General features: G+C 47.9%; 1 protein-coding gene across 5 annotated transcripts in view; it reads left to right on the top strand.

Moving 5' to 3' along the window:
• The first annotated feature begins 7010 nt into the window (after nt 1-7010).
• The window catches only part of SORL1 (sortilin related receptor 1), a 168934-nt gene continuing 161635 nt past the window's right edge, over nt 7011-14309 (top strand). For 2 of the 5 annotated variants that reach the window (XM_044929601.2, XM_006044879.4), the window contains exon 1: nt 7754-8129. In XM_044929601.2, the coding sequence (XP_044785536.2) occupies nt 7854-8129 (276 nt within the window). In that variant the 5' untranslated portion in view covers nt 7754-7853. Of the gene's footprint in view, nt 7030-7750; nt 8130-14309 lie in introns of those variants that run through there. The other 3 variants (XM_044929604.2, XM_044929605.2, XM_044929602.2) reach the window with 3 other exon arrangements.

Below are 14309 nucleotides of genomic sequence, written 5' to 3'. Positions count from 1 at the left end.
AATTTCCCATTGTCTTCCAACTGAAGTGTTTGTCCTGGTATCTACATAACAATCAGGACCTTTCCAGGTTTTCCTTTCACACTCTTTGTGAGAAAAGTCTAAATGCTTTCCTCTTACAGTAGCTCAAGAAGTTGAGGTTCTGAGAGATACAGGCCAAATGACCAGGGAAGAAGTGTAATTGAAAGCCTTTAAAACCTGCCCCCTCCTTCTCCAGGTTTTGAACCCAAAGTCCTCTTTTGGAAATTTGAAACCAAATCTCTCATTCCATTTATCTTCTAGAAATCGGGGAAAGCAGAGTTTGACTCATGAGCTCTGTAGTATTACTGTCTACTTGAGCACCATGCCTCAGCGAGGCACCCAGGGTAGGGGTGGGGCAGGACAGTGCTGGTTTATGGAGGGTTCATGCAGGGCTGAGTTGTGCAAGAGGTGGGGACTTGGGCAACTGTCTTCTCCTTTCTGTCCTGGCTCTCACTGCCCTGCTCCACCCAGGACTTGAAACACCAGCTCTTCTGTCTTCCTAAGGGAGGTATCAGATGCAGTAGAGAAAGTCAGAGAACCTCAGTTTGAATCTAAACCTTATAAACCATGTGACTCTGGGCAAGTCCTTCCTTCTCAGCCTTAATCCCCCAAATCTATAAAATGTCTGCTTTTCCCCCCATCTAGAGGGTTGCTTTGAGAGGAAATCTGTTAGACAATGCTGTTGTAATGCAAATAGAAATCATTGCTGTGTGAAAGTAAGTTACAACTATTTTCAGAACCTCCTCTTTGAATTTAATGTATTCAAGAGTGACAGTCTGAGTCATACAGCAAATTCCCATTGACCATCTCTTTTACATATGGTAATGGAAGTTTCCATGTTACTCTCTCCATATATCCCACCTCAAACTGGGACTCTGTAACAGCCTAGAGGGGTGAGATGCAGAGGGAGATGGGAGGGAGGTTCAAGAGGGAGGGGATATTTGTATACCTATGCCTATGGAGAAGGCAATGGCACCCCACTCCAGTACTCTTGCCTGGAAAATCCCATGGACAGAGGAGCCTGGTGGGCTGCAGTCCATGGGGTTGCTAGGAGTCGGACACGACTGAGCGACTTCACTTTGACTTTTCATTTTCATGCACTAGAGAAGGAAATGGCAACCCACTCCAGTATTCTTGCCTGGAGAATCCCAGGGATGGGGGAGCCTGGTGGGCTGCCGTCTATGGGGTCGCACAGAGTCGGACATGACTGAAGCGACTTAGCAGCAGCAGCAGCATGGCTGATTCATGATGATGTTTGGCAGAAACCAACACAATTCCGTAAAGCAATTATCCTTCAATTAAAAAATAAATGAATTAAAAAAAAAACCACAGCGACAGTCTTTAAGTTACTTGCTCTATGCTCGGGTGCATCTGTATTTTAAACCTCGTCAGTTACCTACACTGTGGCTTAACTAGAGGCATTTTTGGCAACAGCAGGAAAAAGTTATTTCTTTGGGGTTGGAGGGTATTTCTACCTCACCCTCACTGGTGAGGTAAATGGTAGTTACTTGACCAAAATGATACAGAAGTGGGAATAAAGTTCACCACTCTGGGCACTGGATGGAGTGTGTGTGGAGGGGGGTGGGTTCTTTTTGTGCTTCAGCAACACAGAAGTCTGGTTCTGACTCAGGTCGGGCAGCTTTGAGAGAAAGAAGTGGTGGAGGGCAGATGGTGGTCAAGTTCTGATATTCAATCGTAGCCGCGCGTTCCGGAAAACAAACTCACTCAGAAGGACAATGCAGATAGTGGAGTGCAGTTTCTTACACCGGCTGGCCCAAGGCAGATTCTCCTCTTAGCCAAGGACCCCAACCAGTTTTTGTGAAAACCTTATATACCCTAAGTGTACATGCCCAAACCTGCCTTCCCAAATTCCCTGAAACTAGTCTGAATTCGTGATTCATTTGCCTTAACCCTAGGTAGTTAACAGTGGACAATTATCAATAGGCCATACCCCAATAAACATAATAGAATGTGTGATTCTATTTAGTTACACAGATAATTAGGGTATTCTTCTCTGCGAAGGAGAGCCTAGGTACAAGCCCTTGGGCTCTGCCTTCCGGGGCCTGGTTTTCCAGTTGGTATGTTGTTTCTATAGATACTGGGCATATAGCTCAAAGTCCACAGTCCAGCCCAAGATGGAGTCCGGCTTTCAAGACAGAGTCTGTTCTGTCTGTTTCCTCCTTCACAATGACATCTGCTCCTTACCACTCCCTAACCCTCATCACGAGACATAGGGTGTCTTCTCGAACTCTTTTCATTCATACAGACGTTCTATAAATGTCACTGGGTACCCACTATATGCAAGAACCATATAAGCACTGGAAGCACAGACATTGAGTAAGATAAACCTGGTTTTGCTTATAGTTTTGCTATGTTATATTGTTGTTTAGTTGCTAGGTCATGTGACCTCCACGGACCGTAGCCCGCCAGGCTCCTTTGTCTGTGTGTTCATGGGATTTCCTACACAATACTGGAGTGGGTTGTCATTTCCTACTGCAGGGGATCTTCTCGACCCAGGGATCGAATTCACATCTCCTGTGTCCCCTACACTGGCAGGCAAATTCTTTTTTTTTAATTTATTTAGAATTATAAATTTAAAATTAAATTTATAATAAATAAATTAAATTTAAATTTAATTAATTAAATGTGTGTACATGTGGCCCCCCATCCTGAACCCCCTCCCACCTCCCCCCTACCCCATCCTTCTGGGTTGTTCCAGAGCACTGGCTTTGAGTGCCCTACTTCATGCATCCAACTTGCACTGGTCATCTATTTTACATATGGTAATATACATGTTTCAATGCTATTCTCTCAAATCACCCCACCCTCATCTTCTCCCACAGACTCTAAAAGTCTGTTCTTTACACCTGTGTCTCTTTTGCTGCCTTGTGTATACGATCATTGTTACCGTCTTCCTAAATTCCATATATCAGTTCAGTTCAGTCGCTCAGTTGTGTCCGGCTCTTTCCGACCCCATGAGCGTTAATAAATTGTATTGGTGTTTCTCTTTCTGACTTACTTCATTCTGCATAATAGGCTCCAGTTTCATCCACCTCATTAGAACTGACTCATATGTGTTCATTTCTATAGCTAACTAACATTCCATTGTGTATATGTACCACAACTTCCTTATCCAGTTGTCTGCCGATGGACATCTAGGTTGCTTCCGTTTTCTAGCTATTGTAAACAGCAGGCAGGCAGATTCTTTACCACCTAGCCATCCGGAAGAAAATCTGACTACATGTTGGATCTGTTCGTTTTACTTTAAACTTTGCTTCCTGTTGCTTTTGTTCACTGAAAGGATACTGTCTGTACACAATGGCCTGCCATAGGGAACGCAGCCCCTCTTCTTGAAGGTTTAACCAAAGTGCGTTTGTTCAGGGAGACATCCTGATGCTGTCCACCTATGAATGGCTCCAAGAAAAAAGAACTGTACATATCCTTGCCTTGAGGCTGGCCATTTCAGGAGACATTTGTAAGATTAATGGCTTTTTTTACATCCTCACCTCCTCTACCTCTGTGTTCTGTAAAAGATACCGGTATCCAGACCCCAATAGCTAAGATAGTTATTTTGAGACATTAGTCTGCCATCTTCTTGGTGGACTTGGTAACAGTTTGAGAGGAAAATGAGGTTAAATAAGTAATGTGACCAGAGGGAAAGTACCAAAGATTGCAAGAGACTTAGGGCCTCTATCTAAGCAACGTGGTGTAACCTAGGCTAGTCCAGAGGCCTCTTGGAACCTGAAGGATGCACAGAAGTTGGCTAGGCCAGGGGCTGGGTAGGGAGGGAGAGTGAGATGTCAGATGCCAGCATTAGAAAAGGCCAGGAGGGGAGAGAGAGAGAGAACAGAAAAAAGTCCAGTTTGGCTTTAGGTGTTTTTCTTCCTTCTTTGTGGCTGTCCTTGTTGCTATATTAACAGTGACTCCATCTGGATAAAGATGTGGGACATTGGTGACCTCTGGGTGATCTTTCCTTAACCCCGTCTTCAGCTCTATTTTAGGATGGCCTGGGTTGGGCAGAAGGACAGAGGAGTGCAAAGGCTGACCCTGGAGCTTCCCTGGTGGTAAAGAATCCACCTGCCGTTACAGGGGACACAGGTTCGATCCCTGATCTGAGAAGGGGGAGATCCCACATGTTGTGGGGCAACTAAGCCTGAGCGCTACAACTATTGAGCCTGAGTGTCTAGCGCCCGTTATCTGCAACAAGAGAAGCCACCGCAATGAGAAGCCCATGCACTGCAAACAAAGAGTGACCTCCACTTGCCACAAATAGAGAAAGACCATGGAGCAATAAAGACCCACGGCGTACAGTCCATGGGATTCTCCAGGCCAGACTACTGGAGTGGGTAGCCTTTCCCTCCTCCGGGGGATCTTCCTAGCTCGGGGATCAAACCCAGGTCTCCTGCATTGCAGACAAATTCTTTACCAATTGAGCTATCAAGGAAGCCCAATAAAGACCCAGCACAGCCCAAAATAAATAAATAATAAAAAATAAAGTCTGACCCCAGGCTCAAGACCTTTTTATACACAGTAACGAGTCTAATATAAAATTCCCATGCATCTTGGTTTTCCTCCTGATGTGGAGCAGCATGGAGACAAAGGCCATGCAAGTTGGGGTGAAAAGGGATGGGGGATCCTCCATTCTCTCCATCTACCTTCCCACCCCAATACGGATGTTGTTTTGGGGGCATGGAGGAAGTGGAGGCTTGTTTACAATCCAGATCCGGTTTTGAAGCTAGGAGGAACATCCTGCTCAATTGCAAAAGTCAGCTATGGCCTGTGGCTGCACCCATCTCGTGCCCAGGTAGAGGTCCTGAATAGTCAGGGCTGTGAAGTCTCTTTTCATTTCACATACGAAGATACCAATGCCCAGAGAGGCCAGATGATCAAGAACAAAAATCACACAGTAACTTACTTGCAAAGCAGAACTAGAATGCATGTCTCTAATGCCACCTGTGTACAGTACTTCTATCTGGGGTCTTCACAATTTGCATGGCAATGTTAGTTCACTTACATTATCTCCTGTGATGCTATCAGCATATCTGTGTAGATAGGCAGGAATTAAGATCCTTATTTTGCAGATGAGAAAACTGACGTTCGGTTGGAGAAGTAGTGTGGTTATGAGGCTCACACAGTCTCAGGGTTTGCTGATTATCCACCTTAGAACAGTGTGGAAGGTACATAATGATTACAGAGGAGGGCTTTCAAGGAGCAAATTATCCATGTTTGATCATTCCTGCCAGTTCTCCAGCATCCATGCTGCAAATCAAAATCAAAATCAGCAAGTAGCTGGCCCTGCCCTACCAATCCTTCCCTGCAAATTGCCATTTGCACCTCAAGCCAACCGTTTTCGTTGGAAAAGCAGCTTTCCATCTTCAAGTCCACACTTAAGGGACACGTGTTTTCTGCTGGGATTCTGACACTCGCTCTTATAGAGAAGGTTCTCATTATATATATATATTGAGATAAACAACAATTGAAACTCCTGCAGGGTGTTCTGACTCTAGCTCTCTTCCTCTCATTTTCACTTGAGGGTTAAATAGGTGTTGATGTGTCTTTGCTCATGGTCTGGGGAGGCCACAGAGTGGTCCATGCCTGGTCAGGTGATACTGACCAGACAGTGCTGGTCCAGATGGGGAGTTGGAGCTGGCAGTGGATCCGTGGATTTCCCAGAGGATCGGTGATTTGTTTGGTCGGGGAGAACTAACTGGTTCTATGATTATGGTGAGATGGATAGAAAGACTGGGGGGAGAAAGGAAGGGGTGAGAGGAAGCTGGGGACTAAAGAATCTGACCCAGGTCCCCAGAGAGTCTGGCATGGGGTATGAGAGGGGGGTAGAAGACTGGATTTAGGGAGGCAAGGAAAGGCTGTCCCTCTTTGGGTGGGTTGTCCCCAAGGGTGATGCTAGGTAGGGGAAGAGGGTGAGCTAAGCTAACTGGAGAGTCCAAAAGGGCAAACAGTGGAAACAGTGTCAGACTTTATTTTTTTGGGCTCCAAAATCACTGCAGATGGTGATTGCAGCCATGAAATTAAAAGACGCTTACTCCTTGGAAGGACAGTTATGACTAACCTAGATAGCATATTCAAAAGCAGAAACATTACTTTGCCAACAAAGGTCTGTCTAGTCAAGGCTATGATTTTTCCAGTAGTCATGTATGGATGTGAGAGTTGGCCTGTGAAGAAAGCTGAGTACCAAAGAATTGATGCTTTTGAACTGTGGTGTTGGAGAAGATTCTTGAGAGTCCCTTGGACTGCAAGGAGATCCAACCAGTCCATTCTGAAGGAGATTAGCCCTGGGTGTTCTTTGGAAGGAATGATGCTAAAGCTGAAACTCCAGTACTTTGGCCACCTCATGTGAAGAGTTGACTCATTGGAAAAGACTCTGGGAGGGATTGGGGGCAGGAGGAGAAGGGGACAAAAGAGGATGAGATGGCTGGATGGCATCACCGACCCGATGGACGTGAGTTTGAGTGAACTCCGGGAGTTGGTGATGAACAGGGAGGCCTGGTGTGCTGTGATTCATGGGGTGGCAAAGAGTCGGACACAACTGAGCGACTGAACTGAACTGAGGACCAGGAGCATTTATCGGACACTGAAATGACCATCCTCTACTCCCTCTCAGCCTCTCAAGGGCTTGCACGAAACTCCAAAGTCTCTCCTTCAGCCCTGCTTCCTCTGTCTTATCAAGAACCAGGGTCTGAGTCCAGAGCACAGCGAAACATAAAATGAAACAGAGGATAGGCCTTGGCGGCTCCCACAAACCTGCAGACAAATATTGACCTTGGGTTTGTCTCCCCTCCCCCCGTACCGTTTATCTCCTTGTGCTTTGAACAAGGTCTTGGATCCTCCAGCTGCATGTAGGGTTAATTTAAAATGTGTCCTCCCCACTCTCCGGTGTCTGCCCCTCCTACCCTCAGTGGCAAGGTTTTATCCACCCTGGGAAGAGGACTTCTAACAGCGTTGGCTGTGGGCTGCAGGGGCTGGGGTGTGTGCGCAAGTTTGGGGGCTTAGGTAGGATGGTTCGGTGCTCGGTCGCCCAGGCGGGGGTCACAAGGAAGCCACTGTGCTGGGGCCCTGTGTCCCGCGCAGGTCGTGTGTGTGCAAGGAACCACTGTGTAACTAACTGGGTGACTGTTCAGGTGTGGCGAGTCTCTTGTCTGACTATCCTTGTTTTCAAGGCCTCTGTGCCAGGAATATATTTACTGTGTTCCGGGCAGGGGCAGTTTAGTTCGAGCAACGGTAGTTTGGTGCCCAGAGTAATTGAAACTGTGAGTTGCACCATGGGGGCGGGCTCATCTGGACTCGAACGTGCCCGCCGCGTTCTCCGCGCTAATTTCCTCGGACTCCCCACGCTCCCTTGAGGTGGGGATGTGACAGGGGGCGGACGAGGTGGTCGTGTGGCGGGACCCGGGGCTGTGCAGTCGGGAAAGGAGACTGGCCGAGGTTGAGGGCGACCTCGGCACGACCTGGCAGAGGAGGCGAGAACTCCAGGGAGGACCGGCGAGCCCCACGCGACTCCCAGTTGCCGCAGGGCACACGGGCGACAAGGAGCGCCCGCCCGGGGCCCGGGCCGCGCGCCCGCTGCCTTGACTTCCCCATCGCCGCGCGGGGGAGGGGCCGCGGCGGAGAAAGTGCGCGAAGGGGCCGCGGCGGCGAGCGTCCCACGTGACGGCGCCGCGCCGAGCCGAGCGGGACCCGGCGGCGGCGGCGGGCGCAGTGGGGCGGCCTGGAGCCCCGGGAGCGGCGCGCGCGGCCCCGGCCCGGCCGGCGTCCCGGCCTCGCGCTGCACATTCTCTCCTGGCGGCGGCGCCACCTGCGGTCGCGTTCGCCCGAACATGGCGACACGGAGCAGCAGGAGGGAGTCGCGACTCCCCTTCCTCTTCGTCCTGATCGCGCTGTTGCCCCCTGGGGCTGTCGGTCAGATCTGGCCCCAGACGCTGCCCGGGGGCCGCGCGCCTGGGCCCCAGGACCGTGGCTTCCTCGTGGTGCGGGGCGACCCGTTCGAACTGCGGCTGGGGGCGCGCGGGGCGCCCTGGGGGGCGGACGAGAAGCCGCTCCGGAGGAGACGGAGCGCTGCCCTGCAGCAGGAGCCCATCCAGGTGTACGGACAGGTGAGCGGTCGGCCCCCGCCTTCCCTCTGGCTCTCTCTTTTCCCTGCGCCGCCGCACCCCCGCATCCATCCTTAGCTGTCGCCTCCCAGGTGCAGGCACCGCTGGGGACTTCCCGGCTGGCGTTTGTTTTTCTCCCCTCCGCACACAGGAGTACAACCGTCAGCACTTGAATTGCCTTGATCTTTCCTTCTTCCTGCCGATTTTAGCAAACGGATTCCAGGGCACTCGTGGGGTGCACTGTTTCCCCAGGCTGTGTGCTCTCCGGTGGAGTTTCTGGCAGGTATCGGAAGGGTGCAGCTTCATTTTACGTGTAGATAGAAAACGGGCTTTCTTTCTTGTATCATCAGTTAGCAGCGGAGGCGAGCACCCTGCAGTTGCTGTACGTTTACCCAGAACAGTCAGAGGAGGGGGTTTCCGCACTTACCGTTTTAAACCACAATTAAGGTGGGCAAATCTGAGATCTTGACTCTGGGCATATAGTCAAACAAGAGGTGTGTGTGTGTAAGGGCTGAATTCTTATTTTGGTGGTGATGGGGGGCGGGGTGAGGTTCTATCCATCCTACCCCTTTCAAAATACTGATTTTATGTTGGACAGGAATCTCTCTCATGACACTTGGGGATTTGAAAAACTGCAGGAATTTGGTAGGTATTATTATTCAGTAGATGATTTATTTCTTCAGGCAATGGGCTTATTAGATCATGAGGAACATGAATTTCACTTTTATGGCCGGACTTACTGCTGGCAATTGCAAACCGAGTTTGTGGGCTAGAATCAGTGTTGGCAAAATTAATTTGTCCATGTTATTGCCTCATGAGACTTACAGTCCTGTGGTTGAGATTGACATTAACAAAGCTGGCAGGTCGGTGGGGGAAAGGAAGTGGAAACAGTGGAGGTGGTCAATTACGTGATTTCTCGAGTCAAAATGTTCCCTTCAAAGTAGAAATTAAAAGATTGGTCTGAATTCTGCATCTCTTCGCTGATTTTCCTTTAGCCATTTCTTCAGGAAATATACAGAGTTTAATGTTCAACGTTTGGAGCCGGAAGAACATTATAAACCATCTCTCCCTATTGTGTCATTTTGATGACGAAGCCACCAGAGCCAGGAAAGGTGAAGTGACTAGCCCAAGGTCATGTGGGGCAGGGTTGCTGGCTCTTTAGTTTTTGTCTGCATTGTCTCAGTGATCTTTGAGAGATCAAATAGTCGCCCACTCTTTATACAGTGCTTCTTAAAAACTTCTTTCTAAAGAAAAATGTATTGGTAAGAAAGGGGCTTGGGATGGAGGTTCGAGGATGGGAGCATTTGACTTCCATCCACCACCAGCCTTAAGGCAAGAGCATGTGCCAGTGGGCATATAATGGCTGGTTGGCATGGGCTGCTGGAACTTGCCTGTGTGGGTTCCCCGAGGGTCCAGATCCTTGTTGCCCTCTCCACTCCCTTCTGAAACTTCTTTTTTGTATTAGTGAAAGAAGTCAGCAGGGTCCTTGCTCTCCACAGGGACACCAGCATCCTGATGGAGAATGGGGGAGGGCGAGAGAGAGGCTCCCTTGTTCACTGAATCTTCCCATCAGCCCAGCTCTCTTGTGGACTTGAGTCAGCTTTCTGGGGGCTGGCAATGGGGAGCAACGGAAGACGATCCCTTCTGGATCTCAGGTCCCCCACAAATATAGATTGGGCTGCCGGAAGAACTTCCTGGTGGCAAAAATACGCACGCAGTTGCCATTTGTAAAAGCTCCTGGAGATTTGGGACAAGTTAAACTGTGTTCTCCTTAGGAGTGACTAAAAAACCTTCGGCTTTCATATTTCTGAGTCAGCCAGATTGAATTTGTTTCCGTGGACGGATGGAGAACTAGCTGTGGAACTCTTAATGAGGAATTCCTATCAAGGGTAAGGACTCAGAGCAGTGTTTCGACTTCTCCGAGGCTGCCTCCCTGTGTGTTTCTTCTTGGTTGCCCTGAGGTTAATAAAAGTGGGATTAACTTGAATCTGTAAAGGTCTGAGTTAGATTGAAGGAAGGACTTCCTGGGCTTTCTGCTACAAGCACTGTCTGGTGCAGACCCTTCAGACCCCAAGCGCAGGAATCGGGCTGAAGGGGTTTGGCCTGTCCGTCTTGCAGCTCTGAAGGGCCTCGGGACTCTTTGGAAGGATCTTTCTAGTAAAGATGACCATTGGCCTCTTTTTTCCCCTGGGACAGACCTGGTTTAGAAGTTGTCCCTGTTGGATATGAAAAGTGCTGTGTTCACTCTCAAAAGGGTCAGGATGCAGACTATAAATTAGATCCTTGATGGCTCAGATGGTAAAGAATCTGCCTTCAATGCGGGAGACTGGGGTTCGATCCCTGGGTTGGGAAGATCCCCTGAAGAGGGAAATGGCTACCTACCACTCCAGTATTAATGCCTGGAGAATTCCAGGGACAGAGGAGCCTGGCCGGCTACAGTCCATGGGGTCACAAAGAGTCAGACAAGACTGAGCAACTGACACATTCTGCTTCTAGCCTTAAGCCAGTTCTCACTAAATTGAGAGTATAAATACTCTCCCCAGCCCCCACACTTTAAGTTTTTCTGTAGTGTCAGTTGAATTCAGTACTATTCTATGTAGGGATGGAGTGCAAATGAAGGGGCAGGGGGAGTTTTCATCACTGCTTTCAGAAAATTTAGAATTTAAGGAGCAGATAAAGCAGATGCAAATAAATGTACAGGCGTGGAAATGTACCAGACAGGGACAAGGAAACAGGGACGTGATAAACCAGCCACAACTCTCCAGTGGGGTGTGAGTGGGTTGTTTGACATGGAAGGTGTGGGAGATGAAGTGATACAGGGTCAGTGGGCTCAGACACTCTGCAGCTTCTCATCCTCTAACCTTTGAGTGCATTTGAGGGGATGCCGGGCACCACAGATTGGGGCTAGAAGCAGAAGCTGCCTGATGGAAAAAGACCCTCGGGGTGATGTTCAGGCTGCCAGCTTCAGGGAGGGGAGCCAGAGGGCTTTTGCATCTGAGAAAGAGCCCTGTGTTGGAGTCAGTGTCATTCTTTTCCTTTGGCGCTGCTAACCTTTGGAGTAAACTAGGTTTAGTTGTTGTGCCTCTTCTAAAACAGGCCAGATCCAAGAAGGGGGATTCCAACATTCTTGCCACACTGGATTTCTTCCTGATTTCATGTCAGCTCCATGCCTCTGTGCCACCTGCTTTTTCCTCTGCCTCCAATATTCTTCCCCTGTTTCTCTGTTTGCCTGCAAAACCTCTATTCCATTTTTCACCATCCAAGGAATGTCTCTTAGTATTCCCAGGCTCTGGTGGGAAGAGTTCTTTTGAGCTTGGTTCCAGCACCGACTGTCTTGTGTTCTAATTGCTTGTGTGGCTGTTTCATCTCCTAGTTTGCTCCTTGAGGGCACAGATCAAGCCTCTCCTCTGTGTCCCTGGCACTTGGGAGGCCCTTAATGAATATTTGTGGACCCGCTGCCCACCTGGAAGGTGAAAGGCCTGGAGGGTAGGAAGCACATCCAAGTTATAGAAAAGGTATTTATAAGGAGGACTGTGGTGAGCCCACAAATGGAGAGTGGAAATGAGTTGGCTCAGAATGTGGGTTAGGGAGCCCTGATTTTCCTGTGCTTTTCTGGGGGTTTATTTTGAATGAAGAGCTGCAATTCTGTTGTGCAGAATGCTCCCTTTTAGGGCTATCATGGTAATGCTAATGGTATTGTTTTGGGGAAAAAGCCTTTGGAATGAAGCGCAAAGCCTAACAGGATTTACAGGTTTATTTTCCTTCCACTGAGCTCTCTCTTCATAATTCCTGCTTTTTAGAGGCCAGGGAGTATTCAGTGTCCTGATTTGAGACTGAAAATAAAGTGTCTGTTACAGTACAAGGACCCAAGACAAAGAGCGTCCTTTGGGGGATGGAAGACTGTGTAGCTTTAGATCTCTTTGAGGTAGTTTCTTGTATGATACACTTGCTTGGGAAAGAATTGGCTGGTTGATTCTGAAGTTAGGACATTTGACCTGTATGCTTCCAAAAGATGAGAAGGCAAAGCCTTTGTGGTGTCAGGTTGGCTTCTACATAGCTGTAGTTAGTGTGTTGGGTTGGCTTGATAAAGGGTGTGACCTTGAAAGACTTCCTGGTCTTGCTTGGCATCTTGTCTTGGGCACAGTTCTTGGCTCGGTCTCTGGCCACTGTTTAACAGCTTGCCTGTCTAGGGGCAAGCCTCGATGGAGGCTTCAAGAGGTGGAATAAATGGGAGGAAAAGGGACATGGAAGAGGAGCGAGGAGATGGAGAATGAAAGGGGTGAAATGATAAGCCATCCAGTCTGTTTATTTAGCCATCAGCAGGTAATGTGTGTTTGCAAAACAGTATTTGTTCAGAAGAGTATATAGTAAGAAGTACAGTTCCTTCCCTCCTGTGTCCCCATTCCCCTGGTGTCCCTTCCCAGTGGACACCCACGGTCATCAGTTTTTTTGTGTGTCCTTCCAAAAATGTTCTATGTATATATAACATATGGACATGAAACTTGAAAGGCTTTCTCTCATCGTAGCCCCTAATATCATCACTAATGACATTAGCTCCAAAGTATATTTATGGCAATAGGAGGGGAGTTACCTGAAGTGTCGTAGTCTAAAATGGATTGTACTTTTACTCCAGGCCAGGGTAGAAAATACTATTCCACTTGGAGGCTTCCTGTGGGCTGAGGCCAGGAGAGCAGCATTCTGTAGCCTTGTCATTTGGAAAGGTGCTGGAGGGCAGTTCCCTGGAGATGTGGAGCTCACGTGTGTGAGAGCAACAGAATACAGAGATCGTGGGTCTTGGCTTTAACTCATTTTCTTTTGGAGAATGTTTTCTTTAAATTCTGTAAAGTGGAGTTAATAGTATGCTTAATAAATTGCTTTGAGACCTGGGATCCGGGGAGGCAGATTCTAACAGCAACGAGCATCCCCAAGCAAAAGATGGATGTTGTAGGAACATTTCATTTGTCATATTTTGGATTTTCCCCTTAAGAGATGACTGCCATCTTTGTAGTGTCATTGTTTAATCCCAGGGCCAGGGATCCATGGAGCTGAGCGTCATACTGTCGGCTGTAATTGACAGACACAGGAGCTTGCAAATAATCTGGAGAGCGGGTAACCCCCAAAATAGCTTATTTGCCTTTGCTATTTGTTTATTTAGTCTTTTAAAGCATCAGTTTACCTTCCTAATTAAAGTTTGCTTAGGTGCCTATTAAAATGAGCTTGTATTCTTTGAGCAGTTGATATGCAAACGGCTGGCATACATGTGTTAGGGAAAGCCAGTTTGGAGTTTAGAAATTTTGACAATAATTCAGATGCAGATAATTTGAGAGTTGACTGCACAGAAATATATTAAAGCTGAGGTATTATAATAACCTTTCCTCCATCTTTTTTTTAGGTTTGGGTATGATGGAAAGGAAAGGAGAACTCACTGCATTTTGGTTTGAATATTCAGGGATCAGTATTTCAGCAGAAGTGGTCTGGGCTGCAGGGCTGAGCTGTCCTCTTTGTCGAGTACAGAACTTTCGTGTGCATTCTCAGGCCAGAATCCATCGGCACATGGCGTATTCAGTCCAACCACGTAGATGCAAAAATCAATTTCCCTCAGTTTAAAATGAGCCTCAGTTAATTTCGACCTAATTTATTGGTTTATTGACCTGTGGACCTTGGGCCTTCGAAGAAGTGGCATGGGCAGCCTTCTAGCATTGAAGTGGCTGATGGTGCTATAAATCAGAGAAGGCAGGTGGGCTGCTGATCATGATCGAGATTTGGGTTTCATCCCATGTTATTGTGAAACCCTAAGTTTTTTTATTGTCATATGAGGCATGCATTGAGCATTTTGGGGTGGGTCCCATAAAATAAGACCTCATAAGTGACTTAACTCTTGCAGCGAGGACCCCAACAGGTAGTTAAAAATAATTACAAAATTCTGTTGTCTACTGGGTAACTGTCAATCATAATGGTAACATCCATGGTCATGTCACTGCTACCAGCCAGGAGCCGGAAGACTTTATCTTCTTGGCCTCATGTCAGGTCTCTTTGATGGGTCTTCTTGCCATGATGGAAATATTCTGTATGTGAGCTGGTCAAGGTGTCCACGAGCCGTCTGTGGGGGTTGAGCACTTGAAATGTGGTTAGGATGACCAAAGAAGTGAAGTTATTTTCCTTTCGTTGAATTTTAATCAAGTT

This window comes from Bubalus bubalis, chromosome 16 (assembly GCF_019923935.1).
Source record: "Bubalus bubalis isolate 160015118507 breed Murrah chromosome 16, NDDB_SH_1, whole genome shotgun sequence".
NCBI classification, from domain to species: domain Eukaryota; kingdom Metazoa; phylum Chordata; class Mammalia; order Artiodactyla; family Bovidae; genus Bubalus; species Bubalus bubalis.
This window is presented reverse-complemented; position numbering and strand designations above follow the sequence as displayed.